The sequence below is a fragment of the Giraffa tippelskirchi genome, chromosome 5 (genome assembly GCF_054371585.1).
Source record: "Giraffa tippelskirchi isolate mGirTip1 chromosome 5, T2T-mGirTip1v1.2.pri, whole genome shotgun sequence".
Classification (NCBI taxonomy): Eukaryota; Metazoa; Chordata; class Mammalia; order Artiodactyla; family Giraffidae; genus Giraffa; species Giraffa tippelskirchi.
Window position 1 is genome coordinate 9,106,253 of NC_137279.1, and position 19,343 is coordinate 9,125,595.

At 40.8% G+C, this 19,343-nt stretch overlaps 1 protein-coding gene across 6 annotated transcripts in view; it reads right to left on the bottom strand.

Annotated features, from left to right (window-relative positions):
- Positions 1-888: 888 nt before the first annotated feature.
- Positions 889-19,343, bottom strand: part of INTS7 (integrator complex subunit 7) — an 87,477-nt gene continuing 69,022 nt past the window's right edge. For 4 of the 6 annotated variants that reach the window (XM_081489737.1, XM_081489735.1, XM_081489731.1 and 1 more), the window contains 7 exons: positions 17,394-17,588; positions 16,713-16,816; positions 15,441-15,509; positions 11,300-11,432; positions 7,602-7,700; positions 6,068-6,253; positions 889-2,393 (listed from right to left, as the gene is read on the bottom strand). In XM_081489737.1, the coding sequence (XP_081345863.1) occupies positions 2,106-2,393; positions 6,068-6,253; positions 7,602-7,700; positions 11,300-11,432; positions 15,441-15,509; positions 16,713-16,816; positions 17,394-17,588 (1,074 nt within the window). In that variant the 3' untranslated portion in view covers positions 889-2,105. The remainder of the gene's footprint in view (positions 2,394-6,067; positions 6,254-7,601; positions 7,701-11,299; positions 11,433-15,440; positions 15,510-16,712; positions 16,817-17,393; positions 17,589-19,343) is intronic. The other 2 variants (XM_081489733.1, XM_081489734.1) reach the window with 2 other exon arrangements.

Here is a 19,343-nt window from a genome sequence, read left to right on the forward strand (position 1 = left end):
TACCAAACATAAAATCGAAGTGCCCCAAATCTGTTATTTAACAGACATAAAATAGCCTCTTTTTTTGCTTCACAGAGTTACTTTTCACTCCAAACTACTTAGATTTGTTTTTATTTTAGTAATTCCTTTCCAATTGTGCCAGCAACCCTATAGTACACCAAATCAATGCATTTATAACTACAGCTATCAAAAGACTATCTTTCAAGAACATAAAATACAGGAATTGAGTGAATTGGTTTACAAAATCTGCTTCTTTTCTGGACAATTCTGCCTCAAAATTGTATCAGAAACCTGAAATTAATACTGTCAAGTTTCATTCTGAAAACAGCCATTTAAAAAAAAAAAAGAAACAAGATTTTTCCCAATTTAAGGAACATTTTCTTGGTCTTTAGTCTTTTAGATAACTAAACTCTAGATTGGAATCAAGAGGTCCCCTCTAATCCAGTCATTTTACAGACAAGGAAACGCAAGTCTAGAGAAATGACATGATTCCCCAGGGCTCACAGGGAACCCAAGCTCTACCAACCTGGTAGAAGGGAGAGCGGTCCCGCTCCCATCCCCCACTCTGTTCTGGCAAGTCTCCCAGGCAAGCGTTCTGAGATGCTGTCACACCTGTGCACTGTGTACACCTGGGCTGCATCTAAACCACATTACGCACATTGGACACAGAAGGCCCGGGCCACTGGCAGAAGTGCTGTGCTGGGACAACCACCCATGAAGCCAAGAGATCTTAGAGGGGCCCGAGTCACCTGCCCATCAGTTTCACCAGCTCCATGCACTGCACCCCACACATTACACATACACACAAATCCCTCATATTTTCCTTTAAACTCTACCTCTCCTTTAAGCCAACATCAATTTTAAAGAGAAAGAGGCAAAACGAGCAAAGAAATTGAGAGATTTATTTCGAAAGAAAACTTCCAGGAATGTGCCCTGTGCTTCATCTTGGGAGCAGCTTCCGGCCCAAGTGCCCATATCAGCAATGTCTGCAATCTTGTGATCCCAGATGTCTAGAAATCATGATCCCAAAGCACTGAATGATCCCAAATCAGGAAGGAACAGTTAAACGACATCTAGGACACCGTGCTCAGACAAGAAAGTCTATTATTATTACTTTTATAATGGTTTTCAACTAGTATTGAAACAGAAAAAAAGGGGTTTTCTGGCCTAACCAGAAAACATCTTATTCCCTGAGCATTCCAAGTCACTGAGGTTGTATTATAAAGAGACTGGTGTTTCTAGATGATCAAGTCTAGCATTACCTAACTTGCCAAGAAGAACTTAAACTAATCAAAGGAAAAAGTCTGCCCTCCTAACTTAAATTATTAAGATACTAAATGCAGGTGATTTTTTTCACTCTAGGAAACAAACAAACAAAAAGTCTGTATTATATATAATCACACACACATTAGAAAAAACAATTAATTTCCAATCTTTCTATGTAATTATTAGCTGCTGTTTGGGTCAATTAAGTACTAAAACAATAAATTAAGACTGCTTTAGCAGGGAAAGATAGGTAAATAGTTAATATGGCAGGGTGTTTCAATCCTGCCAGACCGGTCACTAGCAGAACCCACAAGACCGGATGTTTCAGGGGACACTTTCAACTCCAACCAACTATGGGAGGACTCCGTTTCTATAATCGGGGTAAACCCAGCACATACTGGTCAGAACTAGGATTTCCCAAGGCCCAGCTCAGAATCAGAGGTCTATGTCAGGCAGCAAGTGATATATTTTGGTAGAAAAGCAGTCAAATTTACTAATTCAATGATCCCGATATGTGACTTTTCCTGAAAGAAAAAGAAAAGGCTCAGACACAATAAAAGCAATAATAGCAAAACAACAGAAGTGTTAAAGATGAGATGAAGGGCTTGGTTGAAGAAGAAATCAGGAAAAAATAAAAATCTTTGTGGTTAGGACCCCAATTATTTCTCAAGCTAAATTTTTAAGAAAAAAAATTTTTTTTTCACAATATTACATTACAGAAACTGATGAATAAATGGATTCCGCATTCTAACGTTCATATCTTAATCCATAAGAAAAAGCAAACTATCTTCGCCCAACTGATCCGTCCCTGGGAAGTCTGCAGCACATTGGCTGCATGGCTAAAACCGCGTGTAGGCATTTCGCTGCTGTTGCTGTTGTAGTGGCTGCTGGGCCTGCTGCTGTTGTAGGCGAATCTGCTGGGAGTAAGGGTCCTCCAGGGATTTCACAAATATGGTAGTTCGGGGACCAGTCTTCCACACGATACCATTGGCGTCTTTTACTGAAGATTCCACCGTAATGTTGTGCGTACCAAGTATGGCGAAGTTCAACAGAAATTGAGTACTGAAGTAATCATTATGAGGCTCGACCCTCTGCTCCATCTCATTGGTCATATTGTCAATGGGTATCTGGAATGAAAAAATTGTTAAATGACAGCAACAGCTGACATGTATAGAGGCGCATGCTGTGAGCCAGCCCCTGTGATAAAAGAGTACTGTTTAATCCTTGCAAACAACCAAGAGGTAGGTACTAATATTATCCTTGCTTCATGAATGAGGAAACTGAGGCAGGGAGGTTGAGTAACTTCTCCAAGGTCACACAGCTAATGAGTGGGGAAGCTGGCATCTGAACCCAGGCAGGCTGACTCTGGGGCCTCCACGCTTCATCATCAGGAGACATTGCCTCCTCACTGTCCTTGAGTAGAAGGAGCTGTCTCTACCTTCTCACGCTGGCCTGTCTGTTTTCTGAAGGAGTTCAGAACATGCCACCCCAAGTAGGCTGCTGAGGCAGAGCTAAGGGCACTTGAAAAACAACAGATACAGAAAGGGCTTTCTGACCTGCCCCACACACTCCTTTTTTTAACCTAAAACACACGTCAAATTCTCCATGAGAAAGGTAACCCCCCTGCACGAGGAACAGAAGACCATCCTTAGCACCAGAGCCTGGGAATCGACACTGAGATGGAGCTGAACAAACCAACCTCTGAAGAGAACCCTCACCTTCCACTTGTCTCCCCCGCACTGTCCCAAGAAATCCCCTAGCCTTACAGTCTCCTTAACTTACTGTCTCTAGCCCCAAACCCCTGTCTTGTCATTTTGTCAAAAATACACTGTTTCTGTGTCTAAAAAAAGGCATTCAAGTTTTCTGTCCTGGTCACTTCTTTGGGTCTTCATTCTTCTGTGAAGACTTCCATATATGTGTAAAATACTAATAAAACTGGCATGCTTTTCTCCTGTTATTTGCCTTTATGTCAGTTCAATCTTAGGCCCAGCTGGAGACCCTGAGGGTAAAAGAGAAAGTTCTCTTCCCCATACACTTGCTTGATTAACCCCAACCCAAGTTCTATCTTTCTTTACCCTATGAAGAGATATTCTAAAGAAAGAGGATGCAACCATCTGTTTCAGGGAGTTTAAAATCTAGAAGACAGAAGAACAACATAATGCTGAGTAAATATATAGTTTCCCCCCAAATCCTAGCTAGTCTGATTTTATATTACTGAAGTAACATAGTGATTCTTTCCTCCTTTAACAAATTGACTCAGTTTTTTTTTTTCAAGATTTTTTTTTTTTCGGTGTGGACCATTTTTAAAGTCTTTAATTTGTGACAATATTCCTTCTGTTTTATGTTTTGGTTTTTTGGCCCTAAGATGTGTGAGATCTTAGCTCCCTGACTAGGGATTGAACCTGCACCCCTGCTTTAGAAGGTGAAGTCTTAACCACTGGCCTCCCAGGAAGCCCCAACACATCAGTGTCTTGTTCAGACTGTCAGTATGATATATTATGAAACACATTCATTATTATATTATGAACACATTGGTTCCCTGATTTATTTGGCTAGATATTCAAACCTCTGTCCTTCAGGGAACAGAATAACACCTGTGGATGTACCCTTACCTGTACCCGAGATGAAGTATGTCAAGAGTGGCACTAATTCTAAAAATGCATATAGAGGTAATCAGAGTGAATATCTGACCTGACTGCTCTGTTTCTGTGTGTTTCTGCTGTATGATTAATTATATAAATGTGCCCTGAAGCTTTGGGTCTCTGTAGGCAGTTATCATGAGGTCAGCTTTCCAAAGACACTGATGTTACATTAATGAAATGAAGTTGCCAATCAATTCAAGGTCTTAGAGTTATCTGTAAGTCCTTTTTTGTTTTTTATTTGCACATTCAAATTCTGTAGGATGTTTATTTCCCTAAAGAATATGCCCACCAACAAGAACTTCCTTAAAAGGACCAGAAATAGGCCTAGAAGGCAACCTGATCCCTCTAAATGGATGATGCATTTTAAGCTGCAAACTCACTGCTGCTGCTGCTAAGTCGCTTCAGTTGTGTCCGACTCTGTGCGACCCCATAGACGGCAGCCCACCAGGCTCCGTCGTCCCCGGGATTCTCCAGGCAAGGATACTGGAGTGGATTGCCATTTCCTTCTCCAGTGCATGAAAGGGAAAAGTGAAAGTGAAGTTGCTCAGTCGTGTCCGACTCTTAGCGACCCCATGGACTGTAGCCTACCAGGCTTCTCCATCCATGGGATTTTCCAGGCAAGAGTACTGGAGTGGGGTGCCATTGCCTTCTCTGGCAAACTCACTACAAGTAACATTACAAAGCAATCATGTACCACATGGCTTGTTAATATCAGCTTCTTGACTTTCAGCAATGTCTCTGGAGAGTAAAATCAACAATGAAAAGACACCTCTATTTAAATGTATGTTTTTTTAAAAACAGAAATCACTACTGTTCTTTCAAACTCAAAATGAGTAGAGAGCTGCAGACAGGGATAAGCTAACTATGTAAATTCTCGTTATGATCTTCTGTGAGTGACAACAGAGATCACTGCAACATAAGAAAATTGTACTAAAAACACAATAAATGCTTTTTTCCTTATTCACCACATATCTACTGAGTGACCACATAAAGGTGCCATGCTTTATGCCATGGAAGTCAAAAGAGAGGGAGGGAATGAAGACGGAGCCTTCTCAGGGTGGGCACAGAGCCCCCGGAAAGAGAGAGTCACCAAACTAAGGAAAGTAGTGATGGCTTACACCAGACCTTCCCTTGGCTGTTTAGCCTGAAACCACCAAAGGGAATAAAATGCTCTCACTTTGTATCTTTACTGATACCCCATTTTCCTTGCTCTGGACCTCAGCTCATGGATGCCGACAAATAAAGCTAGACATATCCAATTTGGGCATTTACGCAACTCTGTTCATACAACTGCACACTTGTTCCCTTGTTCCATTTACAATGAATAAATCTCCAAGCAACTGGAAAGAGATGTCTATAAAGACAGAACATTTTACATTTGGAACGTTGGTGTCTCATGGGCACAGATTCAGAATCTTAGCTTTGACTAACAAAGGAAGCATGGTTTTGGTTAATCTACCTCATGATTTCTCAAAGCAGCACATTCCTAGAGGTTTTAAATCCTTAACAAGAGGTTTTACTTCATCTGATCATTGCATATCAATATAGTAGATTTCTTTTTTTTGAACATGCTAAAATTTACTTAAAGGAAAAATAAACAGATGTGTTCTTTTGGGGTCAGAGGGTTAGGCAGAAGTTATTCCCCACTTCTGATGCTTCCCTCCATGTGGAGGGACCTTTCATTAGATGAACAGTACTTGTCTCTAGGGAAGAAGGTGAATCCTACTGATTGGCAGGTTGCGGGGTGGGGGCTGGACTGGGGTGCTAAGCACCTTCTCCCTCCTTTCTTCTTTGGGCTTCAGGGTACCGCTCCTCCCAGTTTCACAGGGGCAGGCTCCTGTGTGTACTGGTGGAGGCTGGTGGGAGAGCTCAATTCAGAGCTACAAGGCTAGGCAGTCCTTGCTGCCAGGAGCCTGAGCTAGGTTCCCCCAGCTCTAACAGGGGTGGCACTCCACTTCCTGGATGCTTTGTCTGTCAACTGGTTCAGGTAGGGAAAAGAGAAGTGTTGCTGCTCAGCCCCCTCACACTGCAATACATGCTTTTAACTTACGTCCATCTGTGTCCTTTGGGAGATGTAAGCACTGTCTGGAAACCATGGAAAACTTCCATCAGTGACTTGATAAAACCCGCGTCACAACTCTGCCTCTTTTCTACATTACCTTGTAGTCCTGTCCGGATTTACTCTGCAGCGTGGAGGACACGTTCAGACAGACAGACTGAATTCTGCGGAAGAGTCCGGGTTTAGACCCGTGCTGGACCACCCCCTCTACCTTCAGCGCCAGCTGCTGGTTATTCTGGACCGCGATGGGCTCTGCAGGGTTCCGGGGGGACGGTGACAGGGCAAGCTGGAAAGACAACACCAAAATGAATGCTCACGACCAAGAGCAAGCTTCCTCCCAACAAACACGCCTGTGCTAGTTGCTGATTACAGATTAAAGCGGTACCTGCACACAGACACACCTCCCCTTTAGTGACCTGACTGTGTTGGGACAACCAGACACGTGCACCTTGACAGTCTATGGGTCCTTATCCCCAATTCCTCTTTTAAAATACCAATTTTTGTTTGTTTACTTGAATTTACCCCCAACAGAGGGGAACAGAGGATTAGAGAACAGTAAGCACCCTTCTCTCCCAACTTCTGAGGTGGGGCACTTCTTTGACAATGAACCAACTCCGGCAGGGAAATGCACTACGGAAATTTTCACGTCCAGCTGCTGTCTCTGGCTTTAGGTAATTTTAAATAGACTAAGTTCAAATGCAAATGACTCTAAAATTCTAGGATTACATACACCACCAAGTCACCATGGTATAAAAGTCAATCCCCGCCCCCCCACCAAAATAAGTCAATTTCCATAAAAAAAGCCAATGAAATTTTTTTTTAAGCCAAAGACATTTTTAACGTTACTAGTTTTTCTTTCAAAAACATATTACAAATCCTAAATACACTTTAATGACAGAAAGCTCAAATCTTACTTAAATAAAATGAGGGAAGAAATTGGGTCTTTTTGATAATGTTGTTGAGCCACTAAACTAATCAATCCTGGAGACATGGTGCCTTTAGGACTTCTTATCTAGATAATCAATTTTCCTTATTATTCATGTCATTCTGAAATAGAATGTTCTATCATCTGCAGTCAAAAACATTCAAACAGATGCAAAAGTACATTGAAGACATTTACTGATACGGATAATCCAAGGAATCTCTTAGAAGCAACAATTCCCCTCTTTCCCAACAATTTCATCCTTTAAATCAAAACAGCTTTAAAATTTTGAGTGGCTTAAATACTTTAAAAGACTAACTCTACTCACTGACCAGCTCCTCAAAACTTGTTATTCACACAAAAGTGCTTTGGACCTGATTCATTCTAAGTTGGGTCTGAATAGGCTGATTAGACATGGATTCAGCTCAAGATCCTTGTGGGCTACTATAATGAACACCACTCAAATCATTCTTGAAGACAGGTCAGAACTCCAAGTACCCAAGTGCCTGTCACACTGCATTGGGTGCTGTCAGGTAAGAAAGGAGAGAAGAAGGTTTAACTCCTGAATCAGTTGATGAAGGAAAGGCTTACAACTGAAGAGTGTAAGTTATATCTAAACCAAAGGTAAGATCCTGAAACAGAGCTCTGCCCCCTGTAATCTTCAGAAGAAGGTATTAAACTACATTAAACCTGAGTGTTCTTCCTATATTACCTTGATGCTGGTAGACTGAAGTTTCTGGAAAAAATATCTCTGAAATGAAAGAGGAACTTTCAGCAAAGAAATGATGGCATTGCAGAGGCATGCTGTATGCTGGGGAAAAAAAAAGAAAAATGAAGTGAAAATAAATTTCCAAATTTCATCAACGAATAGTTACTTTCAGGAAGAAGTTTAAAAACTTCAAATGTTCGTAAGATTATTACAAAAGTACACACCAACCATGTTAACAGACATAACACTTAGGAACTCATTCATCTGTCAAATCACTCTTGCTGAGGTCAGAGATTTATAGCCCTTGGGCCTACCTCCACAAGTATGTTAGTTGCAGGTAACTATCAACGTGCCAGCGTGGAGATGTGAAATCACATCTCATATCACATGATATGATAATCACATATCTTGGTTAGTAACCTGGTAGGAGGACTAGTCCATCACCAATACTCTCTTCATTGCAAACCCAATACTTTTCAGCCTTTGGATTTTTTTGACATTTCTGTGGCACCTGACAATGGTCCTCTTCCATGAAATGCCCCTTCATGGCCCCTGCCCTCACTTTTTCTGCCTGTTCCCTTCTCCCATCTTCTTTCCTAAGATTCTCTTCCTTGGCTTGTTCCTTCAGTGTTGACACTTCAGTCCTTTTCTCTTCTCGGTCCACTTGTTCTTCATAGGCAATTTTCTTCACTCCCAGGACATAAGAATCTCTATGTCATGACAACTTCCATGCATCGCAGTCTATCTCCTTCTGACACCAGACCTATTATCTGTCTAGGTTTAACAGGTTTAAAAACAAAACCTTCACCTCTCCCACTGCCCCTCTGTGTTCTGTCTCAGCAAAGTATCAACCACTGGTGCACATGGTCGCCTAAGCTGGAAACCCAGAGGTCATGTCTGCATCCTCTCACATCTGATTTAAAGTAAACAACAAAACCAAGCCTTGAAAATATTACACCTAAATAATCTTTATGTATCTGTGCTCATTCTTACTCCCATTTTATCAGTTTGGCCCTTACCTTGGATTACTGCAAAAGTCTTGTAACCACCCTTCTCTCTAATTCCATGCCCTCCAGGCCATGACCTGTTCTGTTTCTACAGATCGATAATGAACAATGTTAGCTTAACCACTTCTCTCCCACCCCCATCTAAAATTCCTAAAGAGTGCCCCCACTGCCTATGGGATAAGGTCCAAACTCCTTAAGACTGTGTTCAAATCCTTTTGTCATCTGGCCTCTGCCCACCTCTCTAGTCCTGAGCCTGGACATTATACTGCAGCAGTAACACACTGCTCCCAGGAGACATCATGCTATTTTCTGCCTCTGCTTTAGAACATATTGTCTTCTGCCTCAAATTCTCTACACTTTCTTATCTGCCTGGAAAACCCACATGCAAGCACATCTTCTCTCTGACTCGCACCCTCACCTGTTCTCCCCATCCTTCAACATGAATTCCTTTCTTTTTTGTGCTACAACTCTACTTTGCACAGAGCTCTATCACTGCTCATGAACAGTATTTGCTCACAGAATCCTTCTTTCTTATCAGACTATGGATAACTTGAGGGAAGATCCTCTCTGTCATGTTTCTAGTCCTGCTGCTGCTGCTGCTGCTGCTCAGTCGCTTCAGTCGTGTCCGACTCTGTGCGACCCCATAGACGGCAGCCCACCAGGCTCCGCCGTCCCTGGGATTCTCCAGGCAAGAATACTGGAGTGGGTTGCCATCTCCTTCTCCAGTGCAGGAAAGGGAAAAGTGAAAGTGAAGTCGCTCAGTCGTGTCCGACTCCTAGCGACCCCATGGGTCTGCAGCCTACCAGGCTCCTCCGTCCATGGGATTTTCCAGGCAAGAGTACTGGAGTGGGGTGCCATTGCCTTCTCCGTTTCTAGTCCTAGGATTCAATAAATACTTGCTGAACTGAATTTTGGGTTCAGAAAGTACCAAATCTATAAAATACAACTTGGGAAGGGAATCAAGATTTAGTAACCACTCCTTTTATGCCAGGCCAGATGATGTGCTAGGCATTAGGCATTATCTCACTTAAACGTCACAAAAACTCTATGAGGTAGATATTTTCCCACATCATAGAAAAGGATATTAGAAATCTGCCCCAAATCATGACCTGCTGAGTGGCGGAGGTAGAATTTGACCCGAGGGGTCTTCTCTTACATTGCATATCTACTGAGCAGAAAATTCCCACTTCTTCCATTATATTTAGTGGATTCAAATGTATCAAACTCAAGTTACTGTCTGGCATTTATTTAACTTCTTAGGGTGGAGCTTAGAGGAAATACGAAAATATTTTAACCAATGTCTCACACAAATATGTCTATTTCCTACAAAGATAATCTTTACAACCTTCCTTGGCAACCAATTTCAGTATCAAACAGCTACCCATGTCATTGCAATTCAGCAAATACATATTGACAATCTAATGTGGAAAGCAGTGTGTAAAGGCAAGTATCTAACCGTGATGTCCAATCTGACTCTTTAATGACACATCCTGTCCATTTCTTCTAAAACACTTGATAAATGATGAGTTCAGAATGAGGAGAGCAGGAGACAGCAGAGAGCTACAGGGAATATCAGCATCCAACGTGTAGGCAGGGCCAGGGACACCCTCCAAGGGGTAAGGTTCAAAGGTGGTGCTACGGGCTGAGTGTGCTGTTGCGTCCAGACCCACATGCTGAAGCCCTGACTCCCAGCGTGCTGATGTTTGGAGGTGGACCTTTGGGAGGTCGTGAGTTTTGATGTGGACGTGAGGGTGGGGCCCCTGTGATGGGAGAAGAGAAAAAGAGATCAGAGCCTCCTCTCTCTCCATTCCTGAGGACATAGAAAGAACTGGCAGGCTAGCAAGAGAGCCCTACCATGAAACAAGCTGGTTGGCACCCTGATTCAGGACTTCTCAGCCTCCAGGACTGTGAGAAAATGGCCGTTGCTTAAGCTACTATGTCTGTTGTTTTTTTTTAGGAACCTGAGTGGAATATGACACTGGAGAAATGGCCAGACAGGGAGGAGGAAATCTGGGTGAGGGTGTCAAGTGTCTTCTGTGACTGGAAAGTCAGGGGATGAAGAGCAGGTGCTCAACAGAACCAAAGGCACCAGAGATTCAGCAGGCTAAGTGGAGAGGTAGGCTAAGATGGCCAGGTGTCCTAAAGGACAGCACTGGCATTGCCTGGCAGGAACTGATTTACTGACAGTCAGAAAATAAGCCCAGTTCTTTCTGTTTTAATTGGCCAGTGGTTTTTTAACCCTCGTGTCATGAGAGAATCACCTGGAAGCTTTTAAAAATACTAATGTCTGGGCCTCACAGAGATTCAAAGATAACTGGTTTGTGGTAGGGCCTGGATATTGATGTATTTTTTTAAAAAGCTTCCAAAGTGATTCTAGAGTGTAGCCAAGATTGAGAACAATTGCAATCTCAGTTAAACAGTTTAAAAAAGGGGAAAAATAGTTTTATCAGCATTCTGGTAGAGCAGATTTGACATGTTAGTGTGACTACACAGCCACTACAGCTGTGTTAAGTAGTGGCTTTCACAGATTACCATTTCATTTTCACAACTACCATGACACAAGTACCGTACTAACCCTGTTACAAAACAGGCACAGAGAGGTTAATGTGCTGAAGTCACAACACAGTAAGTGCCAGAGACAGACAAAAACTCACTTCCACGCAATAAAACCTCAATGAAACAAATGCAACTTGCCATGTAAGAAACAGGGGTATATTTCCGATTGAGCGATTCCACCTCCTCCAAGACATGATTATATACAGACATCATTCTTCTCTCATATTCACTATCAGCATGGGCTGCTCCTGTAGACCCATATTCCTGGAAACTGAAGTCAAAAATTAGGATCAATTAATCAACCAAAACAGTAATTTAATGTCAAATTGTGTCAGGTACTTTCCACACATTCTCATCGAATCTTTAAAATAATGAAGTAGACACTGTTATTTCCATTTCACAGAGGAGAAAACTGAGGCTTGTATACGTTAAGTAATTTGCCTTCAGTTACATTAAGTGACAAGCTGGAATGCAAATCCAGACCTGATTTCAAATTATACAAGTCTTAATCACTTTGGTTGTTAGCTAGATGAAAAATGTTTAATTAAAAATTGTTCCTGCCATGAGGTGAAAGAGACATAAGAATTCTGAAAAGGTAATTATCAAAAAAGCCAGCAGACAAGGGCCAAATAACCAATAAAGATATGCAAGTCATCAGATTATGGAAGGAGCTGAGGAATGTCATAGAAGACATCAGTCTTGGACAAATCACTACACAAGTAGCAAGGATAAGATGTGAAGAGATGAAAAGTATGGAGGGAGGCATTCACAGCTGGGAAAATGGCATGAATCCAAAGCAAGCAGGTGAAATGCACAAGAATGGTCAGCAGAGAGCTACCATAAGGAACATGGTGGAAAAAGTTTTACCCAGATTTCTTCAGTTTTCCCTCTACTGCCTCAAACGCAAAGATACTTTTAGAAGTATTTCTAAATGGGAAGAGATGGCAAAACTGCTTTCTAACTAAACTTCAACAGCGCTATTGGAAAATGCAATATAGGTAACTTAGCTATGTTGTGTTAATACTATTCTTATCACTCCCTGATTATCCTTTTAATGCCTACTATGTGCAAGGTACTTCAGCAAGGTACTTTATAGAGGTTTTCATTTAACCAACACAACCACTCTTAAGAGACAGGCAACATTACTTACCTATAGTTTATGCATAAGAGGCTCAGGGAGATGAAATTACATGTCTATATTCATACAGCTAGGAGTGAGTGATAAGGGATTTACTCACTCCTAGCTGTAAGCACATGAGTATCTGGCTGGCTCCTAAGCTTTGTTCCCTACTCTGTACTACATCTTAAGTTACATTAAGATAAGAACCAAACCTCATTTATATGATGGATTTTAAGGAAAACTACACCACACAATAAAGCATGAAGATTTTAAAGTCTTTGACAAAGTGACCTAATAAAAGGGTATAAAACCAGAATTCATTGTTCCATCTTCTACAAAAGTATTCCTTCACTTAAAAATAAATTTTACTGAGACATGTTACAAAATCACAAAAATGCACCCTTCCTAGTCAAATCCCTACTTTTGGCCCCCAGCAACCACTGCAGATGGTGACTGCAGCAATGAAATTAAAAGATGTTTACTCCTTGGAAGGAAAGCTATGACCAACCTAGACAGCAGATTAAAAAGCAGAGACATTACTTTGCTGACAAAGGTCAGTCTAGTCAAAGCTATGGTTTTTCCAGTGGTCATGTATGGATGTGAGAGTTGGACTATAAAGAAAGCTGAGCGCCGAAGAACTGATGCTTTTGAACTGTGGTGATGGAGAAGACTCTTGAGAGTCCCTTGTACTGCAAGGAGATCCAACCAGTCCATCCTAAAGGAAATTAGTTCTGAAAGTTCATTGGAAGGACTGATGCTGAAGCTGAAGCTCCAATACTGTGGCCACCTGATGTGAAGAACTAACTCACTGGAAAAGACCCTGATGCTGGGAAAGATTGAAGGCGGGAGGAGAAGGGGACGACAGAGGATGAGATGGTTGGAAGGCACCACCAACTCAATGCACATGAGTTTGAGCAAGCTCTGGGAGTTGGTGATGGACAGAGAGGCCTGGCGTGCTACAGTCCATGGGGTCGCAAAGAGTCAGACACAACTGAGCAACTGAACTGACTGAATATTCCACTGTATGGATATATTTATTTGCTCACTCGTCTGTTGACATATTTGGCTCCTTCCAATTTTTGTTGTTATAAATAAGGCTGCTAAGAAAATTTGTGTATAGGTCTCTGTAAAAATATGTTTTTATTTCTCTTGAGTAAGTAAGCAGGCATGGAACTGGTGGTCATATGGTAACTGCCAAACAGTTTTCAAAGTGGCTGAATCATTTCGTAGTCCCAACAATATATGAATTCAAGCTCTTCCACAAACAATTAATACTTGGCATTATAGAACTTTTTAACTTTAGCTATTCTAGTGGGTGTTAGTTTATCTCACTGTGATTTTAATTTGCATTTTCCTGATATTTAATGATACTAAGCATCTTTTCATGTGCTTATTGGACATTAATATGTGTTCTTTTTTGAAGTATCTCTTCAAATCTCTTGTTAAGAGCTTTTCTGGTGGCCCAGGGCTAAAGAATCCACCTGCCAATGCAGGAGATACAGTTTTGATCCCTGATCCAGGAAGATCTCACAGGCCATGGAACAACTAAGCCCATGCACCACAATTATTGAGCCTGTGCTCTAGAGCCCAGGAGCTGCAACTACTGAGCCCATGTACTGCAACTACTGAAGCCCGAGCACCCTGCAGCCTGTGCTCTGCAACAAGAGAAGCCTCCTCAATGAAAAGCCCACACACCACAACTCGAGAGGAGCCCTGCTTGCCCCAACTAGAGAAAAGCCTGAGCAGCAATGAGAACCCAGCACAGCTAAATAAATAAATAAAATCTAAAAAAAAAAATATCTTGTCAATTCTTAAAAATTGGGTTATCTTGAGTTGTATGGTTTTCTTAATATTCTGAACACAAGAACTCTAACAGAGTATGTTTGAGAATATTTTCACCTTGCAACCTATGTTTTTATTTTCTTAATGGCATCTTTCAAAGAGCAGAAGTTTAAATTTTTAAATCCAATTAAACAAATTTTTTCTCAATGGTAACTGCTGCTGTTTGTGTCCTGAAAAATCCTTGCAGACCTCAAGGTCATGGAGATTTTCTCTCACGCAGTATTCTAAAAAGTTTGGAATGAATCAGATATAAGTGGGAAAAAAACAGCCAAGTGGCCTAGTCTGAGAGTAGACAGGACTTCAAAACAGAAGGCCAGGATTTTGATACTGCCTAGAAAAAAAAATGGTAAGTCAATGCTTTAAGATAGAGAAATTTAAAATGCTTTGTTTAAATAGCCAAGACATGGAAACAATCTAAATGTCTATCGACAGAGGAATGGATAAAGATGTGGTATATGTATACAATGGAATACTACTCAGCCAGAAAATAGAATGAAATGATGCCATCTGCAGCAACACGGATGGACCCGAAGAGTGTCACACTGAGTGAAGTAAGTCAGACAGAGAAGGAGAATTATCGTATGACATCCCTTATATGTGAAATCTAAAAAGAAATGACACAAATGAACTTATAAAACAGAAAGAGACTCACAGAAAACAAACTTATGGTTACCGGGCTGGGGGGGAAGGCATAGTTAGGGAGTTTGGGAAGGTCATGTATACACTGCTGTCTTCAAAACGGATAACCAACAAAGACCTATTGCATAGCACATGGAATTCTACTCAATATTATGTGCCAGCCTGAATGGAAGCGGGGTTTGGGGGAGAATGGATACATGTGTATGTATAGCTGAGTTCCTTTGCTGTTCACCTGAAACTTCCACAACATTGTTCATCAGCTATACCCCAATACAAAATAAAAAGTTAAAGTTTGAAAAATAAATAAATGAATATTATAATAGACATCCTTTCATAAAAAAATAATAATTAAAAAAATACAATGCTTCATTGATAATATTCTGAGAAGCAGGGGACATGGGTTAGATCCCTGGTTGGGGAACTAAGATCCCACTTGCCGCAGAGCAACTAAGCCTGCACATCACAACTACTGAGCCTGCGAGCTCCAGAGTCCATGTGCCACAACGAGAGAAGCCCGAGGGCCACAACTGCTGAGCCTGCATGCCCAACCAGAGTCTGGGCACCACAACAAAAGATCGCACATGATGCAACAAAGATACTGCACACTACAAGGAAGGACCGAAGGCCAAATAAATCATAAATATTTTTTAAAAAATGAAAGCCTTAAAAAAAAAATACCTTGCTGATTCTGGGTCCAAAATGAGGGCTTCAATTGCATGAGATATCAGTAAACAGCTCTGCTGCTGTCTGAATTATGTTAAGGTTATACGTTATACACGATAATAGAGAAATGTATTACAGACTTTACATTTGAATATTAAATAAAGCAAAATGAAAATCACCATACTCTTGGTGAAGGTAACTGTGTTACTGATTCGTATAGTCTGTGGGGGTTTTGTTTTTTTCCTTTTAAGGGATATATGTTGTCTGTAATAGATCCAGGAAGGGTGCTTCAGAGGTTCATGTCGGAAAGAGGAACCCAAGCAATAGGCTCTGTGATTCACTCACAAAAGCTCTTTATCTATCTTAGATACAGGTGTTTCACCGATAAAAGTTAAAAACCACCAACACAATAAGGGTCTGTAAAGTGGTTACCCTGGAGATTCCTAGGCTGGGGGCTCAAGGGATCTGTTAACCCTCCCGAAATACTATGCAAACTTTGGGGGGGGGTATGTGCATATATGCATTTTTTAGGGGAGACAGTCCATAGCATTCATTAGGTTTTCCATCAGGTAAGCCAGATTGCCAGAAATTATTGATTTATAGGTCCTAAAACTAAAAAGCAATTTATCTCTTTCCTCTTTTCAAAAAGGATCCGAGGCTGAACTAAAGATGGCTTAGGGAACAAAAGTCATGAATGAAACAACTGAATATATCATTAATAAAGGTGATGGAATCTAGGGTTGTTAGCTGGGAAGAAAAGAAGGTGAGGCAAGAGAGAAAATGGCTCTCTGGTGGAAAAATGTTTTGTAACTCAAGTGAGCACAAGACCTCAACATTGATCAGACCTCGGTTTTGGAGGCTCTTCTCAAGAGGGAAAAAGAGCACCCACCATTGAGTCACCACCTTTTAGAAAGCTTGGTTGAAAAAGAAAAGTATAATTATACTGCTCATACTAGATTTCAAAAAAAAATCTTTACTTACAGTAAATTTGTGGGTTTCCCTGGTGGCTCAACTAGTAAAGAATCCGCCTGCAATGCGGGAGACCTGTGTTCAATCCCTGGGTTGGGAAGATCCCCTGGAGAAGGGAACAGCCACCCACTCCAGTATTCTGGCCTGGACTATACAGTCCATGGGGTCGCAAAGAGTCCGACATGACTGAGCGACTTTCACATAGTAAATTTGTAGGGTTATCTAATGTATATTTTAGTTAAGCATATCTCAAGTATTTACTCTACATTTAAAAGAATACTTCCGATGAACAAGAAATATCAGGCAAGTTTAGGATACAGTTCTACGTTCCTCAAAGTTGCCGAATCAGCATCAAAAGATGCCTGATAAAGATCCCCATATCGGGAAGCAAGGCTTCGGAATTCTTCCATCGACAGCTTCATCTATAAAGAAGGAAAAATATCAATTATGATAATAAACAAACATGCTATCATTATTGTGTAAACAACACAAAAACTGAAATCTAAAACCCTCAAAATAAAATAAAATCCTCAAACAATTAAAAAATGCAAAAAACATTTCAACTTTTTCATTTTCAATTCACTCAGTTTTATAAACTGTTGAGAATTAACAAAGGTGGCAAATGAAACCACAAATGGGCATAAGGTTATAATAATTTACATACCATGTACAGAAACAAAAACCACTGCATTTTTAGCTTCCTCAAAGTTCTACTAAAATAAGTAATAGCTATGAACATCCCAAAGTTTCTTTAAAATGTATGTCCTTTCTCTTTATATAAATATATAGCATGGAGGGAGGTATCATCAATCATTTTGTCATTTTAATAAGCTTTCATAGCTGGTATTTTGCAAGACAGATGAGTTTATAAGCATTTGCTGTTGCCTATGAGTCAAACCACTGATTTCTAAATTTCAGAATTTTTTTAATCTCATAACTAACCTCAAAAACCTCTCAAGTGTAAATAAAAACTGCACTGAAAATAAAGTTAAGACATGCCTGATTGGAGATGCGACCACACCGCTGAAGGTCATTCCCTAAGGTCATGGCAATTGTTGTGGCGATGGCAGGTGGGGGGCTTGTCTTGAGGCTATTACAAGTACAGATAAGTTGAGAGAAGGCTTGTAGAAGGTCAATCCTGAGCTTTACAAATTCACACTGAAAACTTAAAGGATTCAGTGGTGTACTGGCAGCCTGGGGAGTGAAAAAAAAAAGATATATTTAAGACAAAGTAAACATAAAAGGAAGATGGTGAGGGCAAAGAATTTGTCCGAGTCTGTGCAAAAGGCCAATAGTTCTAACAGTGATGGATAAACACCTATAACGGGGGGACGTCATACAGAAAGGAAGACACTGTTATTAGCAGCAACACTGAAAATCTAGGTTCCATCAACACTGATGATCTCTCCTTCCTACATTTTCAAAGACCTCACAACACATGCATCAGCTAGAGCGTCAGCAATAAGATACCACATAAAGGATGCTTCGTGGACATTACCACTCTCCCCAGATTCCCTTATTACATTCCTACCTTTCTAACCTGAAATTTTCATGCTGGAATCATTAGTAGAAATTTTAAAAGGTGGGAGTGGGGAGAGAAGGAAGGTAAGGGCAGGAGAAATATACTGTTAGACAGTCACTGCTTAAAAAGCATGTTGCTGGTTCGAGCTGAGGCAAGGGACAGCCAGATTATGTGGGGCCTGCAAACAACAGGCAAAGCTCTGCATTATATTTTACACGTCATGTAGTAAAAAGGCAGTTTAGACAACAACAAACAAAGCATGTTGCCTCATGGCTGCTTTCTTCCATTACTAGTCCAGGTCAACTTTATTTTACTTATTTATTAATTTTTAAAAGTTTATTCATTTTTAGCTGCACTGGGTCTTCGTTGCTGCGCAGGGGCTACTCTCTAGTTGTGGTGCACGCGCTTCTCATGGTGGTGGCTTCTGTTGCAGAGCACGGGTTCTAGGCCTCATGGTCTTCAACAGTTGCAGCTCATGGGCTTCAGAGCTCTGGCTCAGGAGTCGTGGTGCACAGGCTTAGTTGCCTTGTGGCATGTGGGATCTTCCCAGACCAGGGACCGAACCTGGTCCCCTGCATTGGCAGGTAGATTCTTAACCACCGGACCACAAGCAAAGTCTCAAGCCCAGATTAATTTTAAAGAGAATTTCTCATTAGACATTTAGAATGCACAGAGAGGCCACCAAGGAACAGGTTATAATGCACAAGTTTCAATGAGAATGGAGAAGAGTCAGGGATAAGTCTTGAATAGCAAAGAGCAGCACCAGCTAGGTAAAGAAGGCAAAGAATGTAAGTCAACTCAGTGTAGACAGAGAACTAAGACAACCTTTAACTATTTATCAACTGCGCTAGGGGAGAACCTAGCATGGTGTTTTCAACAAAAGGCATATTAAAAATACATTAATTTAACAACAAAGAAAGTACAATGAAATTAATTTTCTTCTCTGACATGACTCATTTAAAACATGCAGATGCTGTTTCTTAGTATCTCATACTGTTCTTTTAGCCGGAGAGCCTGCTTAATTCTGGAACTTTAAATTTTCAATTCTGGAACCTCAAGGTATGTGACTTGAGGTTCCAGAATTAAGTTACAATATTATATGTCTGGCCAAGTATCACATATTGACCTCTGTGAGGTTCTCTCTAGTTTTAAGTGTCAAATGGTAAGTTTTATTACTTGGCAGCATTTGTATTTTACTCTAGGAAATAGCCACTTCCTATATCCTTTACAACAATGTACACTTGCTATAGTATCCCTCTCAAATTGCAAAGCTACGTCTATATAAAATTATATAAGCTAGAGGTAATAACTGTAATCAATGTATCAAATTCTGTGGTTTTCAAATTTTGGGGATGTCGTGTTCTAACTGTGAAACAGTACAGATTAGGATGTAAAAGAGACTATTTCAACTGTTTTTAATTTCCAGG